The following is an 18138-nucleotide window of genomic DNA, read 5'->3' on the forward strand; positions in this document are numbered from 1 at the left end:
ATTTGCCATCTCATTTTAACAGCATCTGGAAAGTTCTAAGAATGCAACCAGGCAAACCTACTTAAAAACATCCCATGGCCATAGACCTGGAATAAGTATCAACAGAGTCATACACACAGACTGCAAACAATGAGTAGTGACTTGTGCAATAGAAGAAACTTAGTATTTTAAAGTAGATTTTTCTTCACAAGAAGGTGTAAATAAAACATTCCTCATACTTTCATAATATGGCAGAATAAATCTTTAACATATGAGCCTGACAGTTTAAATTCTGAAATTCAGAGTTGCAAAAGTATATACTTTCCCTCATATCTAGCAGTAATTTTTCCATCCTTATTAGAAAGCGTAGGATTGGAATTAGCTAAATGCTTAGCAACAGAGGAATCAGCTAAGGCTATAGTTGCTGGGTCAGATTTGGGAATAGTTTATAAAAATTTAAAAGACTGAGGAACTTTATACATCCTATCTGCCTTTTTAGGGACAACTGGCTGACTATCAGGAATGTTGCATGCAGTAAGACACGTGTCCTGTGTAGCAGACAGCACAGGAGAAATAGGTGTAAGTTCTGGAAATCCTTCTGTAACAGCTCATAGCAGTTTCTGAGGAATTGAGAAGCATCAGTGTTCTCCCACTGAAAACACTGGGATATACAATCAATAGTCTCAGAGAAATAGAAACCCCATAGGGAGAATTAGAAAGTGAGCTCTTCTGTGAGTATGAATCAGAAGTCTGAGGACAAAACCCTGCATCTGTTCCTGCATCTTCCTGTTCAGATTCAGAATCTTGAATCTCTTCAGAAAAGGAGGCATTCCTTTTTCTTTTACCAGAAACTGCTGTACAAGGAGGATCAATAGCCTGAATTAAACCCTGAGCCAGTCCCAGTAAAATACTCCTGTCCAAAGAAATTTGATGATGAGTAGATACCGGCTTGTTTTTCTGTTTCTTTTTGACAGGAAAAATGGGGCCAGCTGTGTTACTAATGGCAGCCTCTGCTTCCCCAGGGATGGACATAGCATTCTGACACAACAGGGAAACCTTCCCTGTTCCCTCTCCCACGACCAATAAGAATGGTTCGCCCTTGCTCACTGAGGGGACCCCAACAGACACATAGGATGTGGCTATCCCCGGTCTATAGTGGCTGTAGGTGCTACACCAGAGGGATCCTGGGTAAAAGATAAGTGGTCAGAGGTACAACAGTTGGCCAAATGGCCACAACAGAGTCACTAACTTGCACCTGAGGCAAATTGCTAGCTTGCTGTGGTGGCAAAGGCTGTTTGATTAAGTTTTTCTTTTTGTGGCTGGAAGAGGGACCAACCATGGGAGTGACAATTTTTTTCCATGGTCAAGCCGAAAATTATGTCTCTGTCCTGGGGAAAATAAGCAACAATGCAGTAAAACTACCACTCCAAAAACAGTTACTTTTTTAACAGAAAAAAAACACAGTGAAAAGCATTTTCAAACTCTATGGCATCCTCACAACCTTATAGTAAACACAATTTCTCCACAAAATATAGTTTAACAGTTAGATGACACTACTTATAAACTGACAGAAACAATTCCATTTAAAAGTACATTGCAGTCTTGAGACAGTCCATTTTAACACAATACTCCTAGCTTTATAATAACTTATCTGAAGAGCCAAATGATAAAACATCAGTAAAAAAATTAGAAAATAGATTTTTTTCCCCCCAAAGGGAACTTATCTGCCCAGCTAAGTAAAGTATAAGCTGACCATCGATGTTCAGCTGACCATCGATGCTCAAAAGCCTTCGAGGAACATACTCTTCGGTGGCAGCAAAGCTGTGAAGAGCTTTCCACCCAAACTTGTGTTTTAGTCAGCCCAGCTCAAGCTGCTTGACAGTTTGGTTAACTGGAAGGTGTCCTGAAGCTTTGAAATATTCTTGGCAGGATTTAACACATGTAGCTAAAGCTACTGCAACAATGATCAAGATGAAGAATGTGCATGCCTGTATGTGTGTGTGTGTGTGTGTGTGTGTGTGTGTGTGTGTGTGTGTGTGTGTGTGTGTGTATTTGCACATGCATGCACGTTAGTCAAGAAATTTCTGCTTTATATAACATTTAAATTTGAATTCATACATCTGACTATAGGCATCTCTCATTCAAATATGGTTTCTTCTTCTAACCTTCCTTTATATAAATATCATTTAACACTATGATAGAGTTCCCATAAACAATATCCCCTGCACACACATACACACACACACACACACACACACACACACATAAACATATGCACACATGCAAACACACACACACACACACACACACACACACTTTGATAGTAAGTTGGAATTCAAACTACAGTAATTGCAAGAACTCTTCTTGTTTTGGGTTTGCATCTGAAGGTCATTCAAAATGTACCCATACTAAAAACAGAAAAATAAACAGTAACAACACACTGACCACAAAATAGTTTAGGAAATTATCTCTGACTGTAAAAAAACATGACTGTATGAAACACAGTCACATGACTGGTGAAACTGAGGGGGAAAGCCCTTCCGTAGGCATTTGCTTTAAAATTGTAAAACAGGACAGGATTCTGCAGCTTACAGTCATGTGTCCTTATCACCAGAGCTCCTCTGTTGATTGCTGATGTCATGTTCCTCTCTTTATAGAAGAGCAAGGATATAGTTTCTATAATCCTGTTTTTAAAGGATAATCTGATATCTGAGCGTCCCAATGAAAAAACAAAGAGTTTTTTTTTTATATTGTCCATCAGTGATCATTTTTTCTCAGAGACGCAGTGAGCTCAGTGTGAGGATAAAAATTAAGAGTTAAAAGGGTAAAATCTCTCACGTGCAGGGTGCAGGAGTCTTGCCCTGCTGCACAAATTACTTTCTTTTTACTTTTTGCACGTTGTGTTATCTGTTCATACATTTGCATGACTGAGTACATGTGCTACATGCAGGTGAATACTAAAGCTGTTACTTATAAGCAGCTGGGATTCATGGTCAGGACTTTCAAGGATGGCTTCCCTCCTATGCATCGTGTGCCAAGCGGACGAGTTTCTACCACATTGAGCTTACCTCTCTGATGTTGCCCTCCCTGATCGCTGTTCTTAATAAGAAATTCCTGCTGATGTAGTTTCTCTCTGCATGCTGGCAGCGATTACTTTTTTTGTAAGATTTTTTTACTTCTTTTCCATTATTGTGAAATTAAAATTAGAATATAAAAGTAGGAGGTACTGAGGGTGTAGAGAGCTTACCCCCTTCAGGAAACACCTTATAAAAAGGCTTTTATTGAGCTGAAGCATGTTTGCTTAAGGTAACTTAAATTTCAAGGAATAAACTCTTAATGATATGCAACTGAACTTTCATGGATTTGTAGTAGATGTGGATTCTGCATTTGCATAACCTTATAAAACTGAGCATTGCTTTTGTTCCCTGTCTTTAGAGGCACTCATTATGCACAAGCAATATGATAGATATCAAGATGGTGGAAGATGAAATACATGAGCCAGCTCTGACACAACAAATGTGTGTAAAATCTAAACAGCCTCTGAAACTGAAGTCTGCCTTTGGATACACATCTGTCATGTTATACTGAATATGAGGGGTATCTGAATTAATACTAAAGATAGTGGGTGCAGAATGCACAATCTGCTACATTGTGGATTTAAGAGCATACTCCCCTGTAAAATCATATTTTATATGATTTTCTGAAGTTATAGCTTTTGTAATCATTGGGCAGCCAGGGTGGTGCAGCGGTTAGCAATGGCGCCTCACAGCAAGAGGTTCTCTGGTTCGATTCTCGGCTGGGGTGCCTTCTGTGCGGAGTCTGCATGTCCTCCCTGTGGTCACGCGGGTTTCCTCCAGGTGCCCCGGTTTCCTCCCACATCCCAAAGACATGCAGTAGGTGGATTGGACACTCTAAATTGGCCCTAGGTGTGAGTGTGTGCATGTGTGTGTGCCTTCTGTGGAAGGTTGGGTGCCAGGCTGGCAACTCGACACTGTAAAACTCCACTGCCAATCATGAATGGACAGATGATCCGCTGCGGCGAACCCTAACCAGGAAAAGCCGAAAGAAGAAGAAGATAGCTTTTGTAATCATTGCATCTTGTATACAAATGTAACAGAATTAGCTATTCAAAACATCTTTATTATTGTTGAACTTTTTCGAAGTGTGCACGTGTTACAGTAACATCTTCCTATTTGTGCAAAAGCAGTCATTTTTGTATTTGGCACCTCTGTAGTTTTAGAAGACAAAAGTATCCTACTATGTACTTAAACACTAAAGAAGCACTAAATGCACTGTGTAACTCAATATGTGAGCTACAGAATAAAAACCCAGAGTTTGTACACATTATTGCAGGAAATTTCAACCAGGCAGATTTGAAATCAATACTACCACACATATACACAGTATGGGGGCTTTGCAACAAGGGTAATAACAAAGTCTACACCACTATAAAGATGGTATATAAAGCTGTTCAACATCTGTACTTTGGCAACTATGACTGCATTACCATTATGCTAGTACCAGCATACAAACCTGCACTATTCATAGAAAAACCCACTGTGAAGCAAGTGAAGGTGTGGCCAAACTGAGCAATCGAAGCAATCCAAGACTGTTTTAAAAACACTAACTGAAGCCTATTCAAGGTGGCTGCAACAACTGGCCAGCAAATTAACTTTAATGAATATGTAGGAACAGTGACGGCATATATTTGCAAATGTGCAGATGATGTGATGACTAACAAAAATATCATAATAAGAGCCAATGAGAAACCTTGACTCACAAGCAAAGTATATAAGCTTTTGAGGGAGTGAAATGAGGCATTCAATATGAATGACTAGGAAGCTCTCAAGGTGGCTAGGGAAAATCTGAAGACAGGGATAAAGGAAAAAAAGAGGCCCAATGGAAGGTAGCTCCAGAGCCACTTCACCAGTATAAGGGTCGGCAGGAGCATGTGGCAGGGCATTAAAGTCATTACAGAGTACAAACCACTATCAGCTAAATGTGGAGACAGCATAGAATTCCTGGATAGGCTGAACATGTTCTACAGAAGACTCAAGGAGAGGAACTGCTCAAAGGCAGTGAAACGTCCAACAAGGCCAGAGGGTGAAGTGTTCAGTCTAACCGCAGGAGAGGTGAGGAATACCCAGCTACGGGTGAACTACTATAAGGTATCAGCTTACCCATTTTTTTTATTCTGTCATAGTCTGACATCATCTGCTCTTATCATACACCTGCTTTTATACTCCTATCCTACTTCATAAATGACATGCTACATTGGATCACAAAAATGTTTTTGCATGTGTTTGGATTTAGTGATTTCAACAACTGTAACATAGGACTGTAAGCTTACAGACAAGTGTCTTATTAATATTTCCATCAATCTCCCAAGTTCAGCATTTCACTCTCCCAGAAGTGTCATCTGGTCTTGCATACTTTTCATATTTTCCACACTTTGACCTGCATACTGGTTGTAATGACCAGGTCTGTATCTATACCCCAAGAGACCCTAGTCCATGAATGAGTCTGGATTGCCTGATACATTGTTCACAGAGACAGTTTGAAGTGGCAGGTAACCTGCTCTCAGCTCCACTAGGAAGACTTCATAAGGAGGATAAGGAGCTTGTCTACTGCCTATCATCAAGGGAAGGAGCATGCCAGATGGCTAGAACATCTTATAAGGACAATGTACCTTGTCCACAATACAGCATTGTGCATCATATCGCCTTGATTTTGCATATTCCTCGACATCCTCCACAAACAAAGGCATTCGTGCAGTAATTCACAGTCCAGCTGCAGCCTCTGCTCATTAGTTCTTAATGTGTATAAACACTGGATTGAACATCTTGAGATGTCATAGGCCCATCTAATGAGAGGGTATAAGTGTGGCCAGCCTGTTAGGAACAGTTTGAGATCTCAGTTGAGTGGAAAGTATCAGCCTTCATTGCACTAGAGGGACCATGCGTAGTAGGGCAAATAATTTAAAAATTCATCATCTTTAGAAACCAGTACTTTACTCCAGAAAACATGCATAAGGGCCTAGGACAGGTCACAAAACAAGGATGATTGGTGTATTTGGAATAGACTTCCTGATGATATGAGACAGGCCTCTGACATTTTTGTCTCCAACTCCACTATCATTTTACTTTTCAAACAGGAATAGTAGTATAATAGTAGTATAATAGTAGTATAATAGTAGTATAATAGTAGTATAATAGTATGCTTTCCTCCTTGCACTCTTCATTTGTCTAACCCTGACCTGTCCATCTGCTGCCGCTTACTTTTTTTTCCCTCTCAGTTAATGTCCCTTTGTGTCTTTTACAGCCACATCACTAAAGTATCTCAGTATATTGTTAGTTTTTTTTCCTGATGTTTTGTAATTTTAGAGTCCATATATATTATTGTTTGGTATGAAATAGTGTAATACTTATGTAGTGTTTTGTTGTATGTATTTCTTTGTTCCTCAATTTAGATGTATTTGGTCAAAAATGAATTAGTAGATGTCTCCCACAATCCTTTTATGTTATGATAGTCTAGCAGTTGTTCGCACATCCTGAAAACCAAAACATCAACTGATACATGTTTTATTTATTTATTTATGTGTTTATTTTTATAATTTCTCCCTATGTTTCTTTATGTTTCATATTCTTGACATTGTGGGCCCCTAGGTAATTGTAATTACTACTCTTTTAACCCTTCCTACATTTTATTTTTGCTCCTGTGTCTGTAACCAGATAGTTGTTACCTTTTTTCTTATGCTGATCTTCAGCATGTCTTTCTGTTTTTTACAGCTTTGCACTCAGCCTCTGTTTCAGATATTATGACTTGAATAACTGAGGATTTCCTTTCTGAAACTGACATATGACACGGCTTTGTCACCTGTCTACAACATACTTTCTTGGAAGCACCTTTAAAGGTAGTAATATTTATATCTATACTTCATCATCAATATTTGCTTAATGAAGTTCCGCTTCTCTCTCTCTTTTCTTTCTGGTTTGTTCTGATTTTATTGTATTCAATTTATGACTTCCTGAATTTTTGGATATTTACTGTACATTTAACCATGTTTCCCAAACAAGTGATATTCACCGTTTTATGACCTAGATCCTCCTAATTCCCTAAATGTCATATATTTTATTTATTTTTTATTTTATTTTATTTACATTTGTTTACTGGGAAATTCCGACTGGATGCATGTCCTTTTTCAGCAGATGCCCGGGGAGAAAAGCTCCACATCATATACATGATAGAGATACAAAGTTGCAGCAATAGTAAACAACATTACAGGTTGTTGGCTTTAACACAATAACAAGATATTGATTATCAACAGTAGATGCAGAAAATGTTGCAAGTTAAGATAGTTTATTCTCATTTATAATATTAGTAACAAAGTTGTCAGACAAGATGTTAAATAGTATGTAACGACAACTAGCTATTTCTGACTGTGGTTAGTGGTGGCGGTAGTATAGTTGGGTTAAGAGTCTAGGTAGGGGGGTAAGGGGGGGTGTTAGTCTGGCTTAGAACAAGGACAAAGCCAGTGCAAATTTAAGTTGAATTTGAGCACAGTCCTGAAAAGGCTGCTGGAAGGTAGAGTAGTTATAGAGGGTGGAAGATTGTTCCAAAGTTTAGATATGGTACATGAAAATATGGCTTCTCCAGCTGAGTTTTTGGTTTGATTACAGTGAGTTGATTTTTGTTGCTTGATCTTAGGGGTCTAGTGGAGTGATAAGGTTGGATAAGGGTTTGAAGGGAAAGGATGCTATGGGGGTGGTTAATAAGTTTATCAGTGAGGCTGAGTTGATTAAAGTGAAGGGGTTGTGGGAGTTCTAGCCAGTTTAGTTCTTTAAGGGAGATACAATGATGGCTGCGGTAGGAAGTTCCAGTGGAAAATTTAGCAATTTTGTTGTAATAAGCATCCAGCTTGTGCAAGTCTGTCTAAGGTTGGTAAGTATGGCGGATGTATAGAGTAGGGTGGAGATTAGCTGGGAATTGGCTATGGAGATTCTAGCCACCTTGGTTAGGAATTGGCAGCTTCGATATAATGCACCAAGTTTCTTGTGAACTTTTTTTATTGTGAGATATGTGGGTATCAAATCTAAGTTTGTTGTCTATTTCCACACCAAGTAATTTTATGTGTTCTGATGGAGAGATGCTGGTATTGTCTTTGGCAAAAATGTTGAAGTGGGGGGTGTTTTGGGTGGCTTTGGAAGGTTGGAACAGGAGAAGTTTTGTCTTACTTGGGAGAATGATTTCTGTGTGATTTGTTGTAGTTGTGGTAGAGTGGGGGAAGAGCAGATGAGAGTAGAGTCATCTGCATACTCTGTAAGAGATGCTTGTGTATTGGCAGTATGTAGGTTGTTAGTGAAAACTGAGAATAGCAGAGGGCCAAGGATAGACCCTTGGGGAACTCCGAGAGTAACTGTGAGGTGAGGTGATGTGTTATTGTCCCAGATTACTGATTGCTGACGTCCGTGTAGATAGCTATGGAACCAGTTGCAGGCTGGTTGTGAGAAGGAGAGGTTGTGGAGAGTAGAGAATAGTAGCTCATGAGATACCATGTCAAAGGCCTTTGAGAGATCTAGAAATACGGCAGTAGAGAAGAGGCCATTGTTTTTGTGATGAAGTATATAGTGTTGGTGAAGAAGAGCAGAGCGGAGGCAGTGCTGTGATATGGCCTGAAGCCATGTTGGGTTTTGGAGAGGAGATTATTAGCTAGGAGGTAGTTGGAGACCTGGGTGTTGATACATTTTTCAAGTAGCTTGGAGAGAGGGGAGAGGCTAGCAATGGGGTGGTAATTGGAGAGGTCAGTGGAGGGGGTGCCTTTGTGATCAGGAACGATGTGGGATATTTTCCATATTGAGGGAACATAGTCTTCTGTTATGGAACAGTTGATTAGAATTAAAATTGGGTAGGCTAGGGTATCAGATGCAATTTTCATGTATTCAGAGGGGAGGTTGTCAGCTGCGAGTTTAGTGGGTTTAAGTTTTGACAATAGTCTTTTTATGTTGGAGGTAGGTACTGAGGTGAAGAAGAAAAGAGGAGTGGGGGGTTTAGGGTTAGGAGTTGGTGGTGCTGTTGTAGGGAAGTGTTGTTTGTTTAGAGATGTTATAGTTTCAGTGAAGTGTTTGTTGAAGGATTCAACAATACTGCTGGAGGAGGGGGGCATGGAAGCTGGGGGGTATCAACCTTCCCTGGGTGGACGATATTGTTACTAGTGGACCAGAATTGCTTAGGGTTATGGTTGGTAGAGTTTAGAGTGGATTTATAATAGAATGATTTGTCTAATTTTATATGCTTTTTGGCTTTATTGCGCAGTTCAAGGAATGATTGCCTATCTGAGTTATTTTTTTGTTAGTCGCCAGTGCTCCCAGGCCTTATCTCTGAATTTTAGGGTGCTGGTGGTCTTTTGTAACCATGGGGCACGCCTGGATCTGACTTTGGCATTTCTTATGGGAGCATGGGTGTTTAGGATGGAGGGGAAGGTACTGTTGAAGAAGTGGACAGCCTCGTCTAGGTTGAGGTATTTTAGCGGTGACCAATTAATTTTTCAGACTAGCCTGAAAATTCATATGAGATGCACACATCTGCAGCTGCATCACTTCTTCTGCTCACAGAACAGAAAAGTAATCTCGGTCAGGTCCCAAAGAAAGAGTATGGGATTTTTAGTGCTTTTTCTATAGAGGAAGCTCTACTTCATATCTCTTTGTTATGAAAATGCTTCATTATTAATGACATTAGTACTGTTTGTCTTGAAAACTGGTCATGAAAGTCCTGTTTGCTTGAGTGCACTGTTATAACTTTATTATGTGTGCCAACTGGTAACAGTTCCCAAAGATCTGACTTCATTAACTCAGAATGTATATACCACAAAGTCTTTAAGCAGTGTGAAATTATGAAGCTTATCTCATATGAATCCTTGGCACACATACTGATCAGTGCTTTGACAGACCTTTGATGTCTGCCATTGCAAACAGCATCAAAACTTACAGTAAATGTCATCCTATACATTATGTGCCAGGCAGATGACTTATTTTATCTGTATTTATTTTTTATAAGCAAAGCAACACATCTTTCAGTGTGCTTCGATTATGTATGTGTGGTACTAGCAGATGGACCTCTGCCTCATGAACATAAGACTGTTTTGACTGGTGCACAACACAAAAAGTTATAGGACTTAGACTAGCAAACTATGTACTGTCTTCATATGTGTTTTTATCCTGTTGTATCAAGTTTGCTGCTGACTTCTTTCATCACTATGGCATTACATTCCTTGCATTATTAGAGCTATTAAATGTCAGTTCTTTTTATCTTCCAGTGTTTTACACATCATGATTCATCCCTGTGACTCAAACACTTCATAAAACGTAGATATCTTTTTCATTCAGAGGGGTCACTGTTAAATCACCTCCTTCTACATCCTTAAACTATAATTCAGTACAAGGTTGAAGCACTGTTATATCCCCCTTTTGCCTGGGAATTTACAGTTTCCTGGTCTGGTTTTCTCCATTCACTTGAAATACTAGACTGGGTCATGACTGACAAGGGCCTGAGATAGATCACTGCACCTGCACTAAACAAAACTCCTACTGAGTACAGCATTACCTTCATATTCTTTTAAATCTCTGTATGTTGTATGTTACAGTACCTTTATCACATGGAAGTCAGTGTGATGAGGGGGATTCAGTATATTGTGTGCAGGGGTAAATCAAGCCTGAAAATAGGGAAGTACGTCCAGAACCGGGGCATCCTGTGCAGGGGTAAATCAGGCATGAAAATAGGGAATGTTCATCCAAAATAGGGAGAGTTGAGAGGTCTGCTGCAGTGTCAAAAGATGCATCTCCTGGAAACTAAAACACTATGAGTGGGAAAAATAACTTTCAAAAATCTTGTTTTATAATACAATAGCTGTCACATCCAGCACGGTAATGCATTTTATTTTGCACAATTAATTCAGTGCTTATACAAAAAATAGCCAAGCATATGCTTGTACTGAGGTAATCTGGGTGAAAAGGGGAGTGTAACTTCTATTAGTGATCAGGTCTTCTGAGATGTGCTAACACCTTATTAATAACAAACCATTGGCATGTATCATCAAACCTGCTTGCTATATTGATACTATTCCATTTTTAACTACCTCGCCTTTTACCTTACCCACACACATTTGCCTGCTTAATGTTTAACTTCCCCCAAGCTCAGACTGTAGTAAAAAGTTAGATATGCATGCCTGTTAAGTTACTCTTATATCTAGTAACATTTATGACAACTGATGTATGATGTTTTAATTTTAGTGTAGGTGTTTTATCATTGAAGTTTACATGCACTGGTTCTCTTTTGCTAATATTTGTATGTACTCAGAGCGCACTGGCAATAATTTGATGTCATTTTCACTGTTCGTTATATTTTATGTAGGACAGATATCTTCTGCATTTTCTTGCTGAATCAAGTATTTTTGTACCCCTTTCACATCATGTTGTAACTAAGTTGTGATTGAAAGTGGTCCACTTATCTGCTAATAATAAATGAATAAGTAAATTGTGTAGGTGCCAGCATTTAGAGAGGTATGGATTTTATAAGTGATATTTGGCTTGAGGGTCAACAGTTTCAGTCTGCAAGATGACAGTCTTGAGCATTATATCCTGATAGCTGCTTAAAGGGAGAAGTAAATTTAGGAATGCAGAGAGTGGTTAAATGTTTTAGTTTTTCTAAGCAAAAAGTCTCTCTTTCCACTCCAGTGAGCTGTCACTGATGTCACATGACCACTGTGAATCAGGCAAAGTGACAGCTCTTCCATTGTTTATAGTGGGGTATTAACATATCTCAACTATTCAAGCATGACTGCTCTGGCTAATGAAGTTGTTGTGGTGGGTACCTTTGAGTTGTCTAGTTAAAGGTAACAGTATGAAAAGAAGGCAAAAAGGACAATGCCCCATGCACTGGAGATAGGTGACAAATCCCCTTATTGAAAAAATAAGTATTGCAAAATTATTTTCTGAGCTGCTTGTGGAGTTTTGCTCAGGTCATCTTCGATCAATCAGACTGTTAGGCTTGGTGGGTAATAATCTTTCATCGCTAGTTGTGGGACCTTTATCATGCTTTTGAAAAAAAAATCTTCCACCTAGTGGTACAGTAGAAGGCTGTCTGCCATCACTACCAGTGTCCTTTGCTGAATTTCAGCAAAAGCTTCACAAGTTCAATGCCTATCTGCCTGTCCTCTTACCTCAAGAGGAACAAACACACTAGATCTGGTCTTCACTGATATGACAAACAGATGTACAACCACAACTGTCAGACTCTCATTAGTTAAATCTGACCACAAATCAATTGCCATCATACTGGCACTTGCACCAGAACTCACAAAGGGCATAGTCAGACTAAAAAACTTCACCAAAGCAAACTATACCCACCTAGGGGAAGGTATAAATGCATTCCAATCCCCACCCCCAGCTAGAAGTGGTAACTACATCAAAGCTTACACTAAAGACCTGTACAATAATTTGTATAAGTGTATAAACTCAGATGTTCCAGAGATAATCAAAGCCAGAGACACAGGTAAAAAAGCCACCCTTGTGGGCATCCAGCATCAGCAAACTTTACAACAAATACAAAAAGTTGCTGCTAAAAAACTAAGGTGAGGCCACAACAATGAAAAAGCATCCTCCTCAGCCACAACAGGCAAATAAGACATAACGCAAGCACTCAGGTCTCTCAACAGCAGGTACAAGTACGACTCTGTCATTGTCCACGCTAGTGTGAATGACCTAAGACGTACCTCCTTGGACTACATGAAAAGAGACATAGAGGAGCTCTCTGATTATGTAGCCCAGGCAGGTATGACCCTGACCTTGAGCAGTATCCTACCTTCACCAAGAATGATGCCACAATACAGAGACAAGATGATCAGCTTTAATAATTGGCTTAAACTCTGGTGTCATTCAAAGGGGATCCAATATCTGTCTGCCTGGGATGACATGCTGGACAAGCCACGCTGCTTCACAAGGGACGGCTTGCACCTGTCACCCCTGGGCTTCCGGATATTGGCAAAGGCTCTTGCCACTCCCATAGTGCCTTTTTTAGGCAAGGCTCAAATTCTAAACCTACCACCCTAGAACACAAAAAAGGAAAAAAACTAAGGGTAATGCTGCTCAATGCCAGAAGTCTCAACCTCAAGATGCACGCACTCGAGGCCCTTCTCAGTATGGAGAACATCGATGTCTGTGCTGTGACTGAAACCTGGTTCAAGGCTCCTGAGAGCACCCCGGCACTATCAGGCTTTACCTCTTATCATGCGTTCCGGCCCCAAAATCCGGACAACACCAAGAAAGGAGGGGGGGTGTCTATTTTCATCAAGAACACCCACACCTCAAGGTTGGTGGCAACGCACGATGCATCGGAGACCATCCAGGTGCAACTAACCATAGGCAAGACTGCTCTGCAATTTGTAGCATGTTACAGGCCACCCTCTCAATCTCAGGAACCTCACATAGCTTTCCTGAAAACACTGGAGGGGATAAATGTATCTCCAAACACCATCATACTAGGTGATTTCAACTACCCGAATATAGACTGGGATCACTACTCTAGCCCCAACAATCTAGCCCAAAGGTTCCTAGAGTTCATAAACTCAAATGCCATGGAACAACTAGTCACCAGTCCCACTCGAGGAGATAACATACTAGATCTCATCATCACGAACATGGGGTCACAATGTTCAACACCGGAAGTATACCCTTCACTGGTGAGATCAGACCATAAACTAATCTCACTGGAAGTCCACATCCCGCCCCCACCTGAGATAAAAAAGACCACAGTGAAGAACTTCTCAAAAGCCGACTTCACACTTCTAAAGGCTAGTGTGGTCTCTTTTATAGCCCCCGAGACTGCGGAAACCATTACTCAAGCCGCTGAATCACTTACAAATGCCTTCTACCAGCACCTACAGGACTGCATGGATCAGGCAATCCCAAACAAAACAAAGACCCTTTGTACCAAAGGCAATCGTCCAGTTTGGTGGACCTCAGCCATAAACAACTCTACAACAAAAGGAGGAAGCTACTACAAGTTAGAGCAAAATCCTTAAAAGGGAAAACACCCTTGATCATCATAAGTAAAAAATTAAGATCTCTCATAAAATCATCCAAGGCAAATTTTGATAGAAAAGTTGCCAAGGACTCAAAGGACAATCATAAGGCCTTCTTAAGCTATGTTAGAAACCTGGGAGGAAACTCCCAGATATGCTCAGAATTAGTTCAAAATGATGTAAAAATTACTGAACCTACAGACATTGCCAACATGCTGGCTGACAGGTTCAGTGCAAACATCTCCCCCCCCCCCCAAAAGGTGAGATATCTCTATACCAGAGAATTATAGCCCCCCAAACATCTCAAACGCTCAGGTGAGAACTGCTCTCTCCAAGGCAAAAAACACAGCATCCATGGGACCAGATGGTGTCCCCGGATGTGTGCTCCACGAACTCAATGAGGAATTAAACCCGCAGTTAGGGCAGCTGTTTAATCTTAGCCTCACCTCAGGATACGTGCCTAAGGAGTGGCGTACGGCAACTGTGGTCCCACTTCACAAAGGAGGTGCCTCCACCGACCCGGGAAATTACCGTCCCATCAGCTTGACAAGCTTGATCTGCAAAGCTATGGAGAGGATCATAATGGAACACATAAATAAAGACATAGGAGACTTGCAGACTTTGGATCCGACCCAGTTTGGCTTTGTCAAGGGCAGATCATGCCTTTTAAACCTGGTGGACTTTTTCAAAACAGTCACCAAGGCCATTGATGAGGGAAAGGCAGTCCACAGAGCCTACCTCGACCTGGTAAAGAATTTTAACACAATACCCCACTCAGGTATCATTGAAAAACTCATCAGCTTAAATGTAAACCCATACGTCACAAGATGGGTTGCAAATTGGCTAAGTGACAGAACCCACAGGGTCAGAGTTGCTGGCGCCATGTCAGACTCAAAGCCTTTCACAAGTGGTGTCCCACAGGGCTCAGTCCTGGGCCCTCTCCTGTTCGGCATCTACTTTTCAGAAGTACAAGCAAACACAGGAGGATTATGGCTGACAAAATTTGCAGATGACCGCAAACTGGGTGCCATAGTTGAGAACACATCTGACACAGATATCCTTCAGAAGGGTCTTATAGAAACGGAAAACTGGTGCCAGAACCATGGCCTAAAGTTAAACACCAAAAAATGCATAGTCATACACTTCGGGAAAAACGAGGTTACCCCTAGCTACCATATAGGCGGCAACCCACTAAGCACAGAAGAGGTTATCAGGGATCTGGGTACCCAGGTTGACAGTAACCTTTCATTTGATACTCACGTTGCCAAAGTAGTTAGGAAGACCTTCTACATTGCCCACCTGATCATGAAGGGATTCGCATCTAGATCAAGGGAAGTCATCGCCCCCCTGTACTCATCACTCATCATGTCAATGATTGAGTACAATGCCCCATTCGGAATGTATCTGACACGACACCTGCAGCAACTGGAAAGGCTCCAAAAGTTCCTCACCAAAAGGATAAAGGGTCTCAAAAATATGTCCTATGCTGCCCGACTGAAGGAACTTCAGCTCTACTCAGTCGCTTACCGTCTGCTCAGAGGTGACCTGTGCCTGACATACAAGGCCATGTCAAACCCAGAATTGATGAACATGCTTCACCTCAAAAAATCTAGATCCCTCAGAACTACAAGGGCGGGAGACTTAAACCTTGACACGATTATTAATAGGACATGCTGGAGGGACAGATTCATCACCCAGAGACTCCCTATGCTGTGGAACAAAATCCCGGTACATGTGAGGCAGAGCACCTCACTGGCTTTGTTCAAGAGAAATCTTAACCAATGGATGGGAGATCGCAGATATACCCCAGGGATTATCTCAGTGTCACTGCTTGACTGAGGCACAGCAAAATAATGGGCATAGTATCCTCCAAACTAAAGGGGTGGCGAAAGCCACAAAACTCTGGCTAGGCTTATAAATGCCCTTGGACAGATAGCCTAGTATGAACCTATGAACCTATGAACCTATGTCAATTCCTCTAAGGGTAACTTTGAGAAAAACTTAGCAATCACAGCCAGGGATAATTGTAAGGCCTTTTACAGATTTTTTTATAGCTTAAAAGGTAGCACCCAAGCATGTGCTGATCTAGTGACTAATGATATCACACACACTGATCCTACAGAGATAACAAACCTGCTAGCAGACAGATTTGGTGAAAATTTCACTCCCTTATCTCCTCCAAACTTATCACAAACCTTGCCCCAACCCCCCCCCCCAAACTCTACTTATACAAAGACCAGGTCATTAAAACCTTTACTAAGGCAAAAAAGTACAGCCTCTGTGGGACCAGACAGCATCCCAGGCTGTCTTCTAAACAAACTAAAACATGAACTAGCATCACCATTAAGTACCCTATTCAGTCATAGCCTAACCACTAGCTTTGTTCCTGCAGAATGGAGAACAGCAACAGTTATTCCCTTCCACAAAGGTGGCTTAGCAATAGACCCAGGGAATAATTGACCCATACGTCTGACCAGCCTCATCTATAAAGCCATGGAACGTGTCCTTGTGAACCTCATAAATAAAGACATAGGTGTCCCAGTTTGGCTTTGTCATGGAAAGATCCTGCCTGATAAACCTTGTGAATTTCTTTGAAAATGTGAGCAGGGCCATTGATAAGGGAAAATCTGCGCACACAGCCTACCTCGACTTGGCAAAGGACTGTGACACAATCCGACACATTACTGATTAACTTAGAAAACTGAATGTAAACCCAGTTTATTGTAAGATGGGTTGCCAGCCGGCTCACAAACCAGACACACTCTATCAAAATTGGTGACTGTACATCAACCAGCAGACCTGTCACCAGCAGATGCCACAAGGGTCAGTTCTGGGGCCCCTACTATTTGGTGTATACTTCTCAGAAGTTCAAGCCAAAGCTAAGGGGCTGGGGCTGACCAAGTTTGCAGACAACTACAAACTGGGTGCAATTATTGAATCTCCAAATTATGTCAGTATACTTCAGGAGGGTCTTATGCAGACCAACAACTGGTGTCTTAGTCACGGTCTCAAACTGAACGCAAAAAAATGCATCATCATTCCCTTTGGTAAAAACACTGTTCCTTCACACTATCAAATCAACAACAATACGCTATGTATCTATGAAGTGGTAAGAGACCTGGTATCACAAGTAGACTGCGACCTTAACTTTAAATACCATGTGTCTACTTTAGTAAGGAAGTCTTTCATTGTAGCATACTTGATTAGCAAAGGTATTGTCTCTAGAGCAAAGGAGATTATAACCCCTCTATACTCATCACTAATCAGGCCCATAATTGAGTATAATGCCCCTTTCATTATAAACACCTGCAGCAATTGGAGAGAACTCAGAGGTTTTTAACTAAGAAGATCAAGGGACTCCAGCATGTGCCTTACACAGACCGGCTAATGTACCTGTCACTATACTCAGTATCATATAGATTGCTTATGGGAGACTTATGCCTGGCTTCAGAGCAATCTCCAACCCAAAAATAATGAGTTTACTGCACATCTGCAAATCAAACAGGACAATAGCTACCCATTCCAGAGACCTAAATATGGCCTGCGGCTTGAGTAGGACATGCTGGATGAACAGATTTGTCTCCCAGTGACTGCCGTGCCTTTGAAATAGGCTTCCAATTCATGTGAATCAGAGCACCTCTATGACATTGTTCAAAAGGACCCTGGATGTGTGGATGGGGCACCATAAATTCTTACTGGGGATAGCACCCACAACCCTCCTGGACATGGGATGTCATTAATAAATGCAGTCATGGGTATTGACTAGAGTATCTATGGTATTACATTGGGATGAAATGGCTAGGGTTGAAATGATTTCTGGGTTGATACCCTAGTAACCTCCTATGATCCTATGATCATAGATCTCCTTCCTACTCAATATGAATTCCTTACCAGAGGGCAAAAGTAGCCTTGAAATAAGAAAAAGAAAGAAAGGCTAAAGTCATGTGTAGCTGTTGAAAACATACATGTTAACAAGCCTGTCTAGCCACCCTAATAGTTGGGGTAAGTTATGGAATATGAATAAATCCCAATATGTTTCTGTATGACACCCAGCTGGGCTCAGTGTCCAGCTTTTTCATCCCTTT

General features: G+C 40.9%; 1 protein-coding gene across 4 annotated transcripts in view; it reads left to right on the plus strand.

Moving 5' to 3' along the window:
* Positions 1 to 18138, plus strand: part of SEPTIN9 (septin 9) — a 2307078-nt gene that overhangs the window by 1346687 nt on the left and 942253 nt on the right. Inside the window, exon 1 of one of the 4 annotated variants that reach the window (XM_044085004.1) lies at positions 6823 to 6892. The exons of the other annotated variants lie outside the window; for them this stretch is intronic. Within the exon in view, the coding sequence (XP_043940939.1) occupies positions 6838 to 6892 (55 nt within the window). The 5' untranslated portion in view covers positions 6823 to 6837. Of the gene's footprint in view, positions 1 to 6822; positions 6893 to 18138 lie in introns of those variants that run through there. 4 annotated transcript variants of the gene reach the window in all.

This window comes from Protopterus annectens, chromosome 10.part0 (genome assembly GCF_019279795.1).
Source record: "Protopterus annectens isolate FY-2018-M chromosome 10.part0, PAN1.0, whole genome shotgun sequence".
NCBI classification, from domain to species: Eukaryota; Metazoa; Chordata; order Ceratodontiformes; family Protopteridae; genus Protopterus; species Protopterus annectens.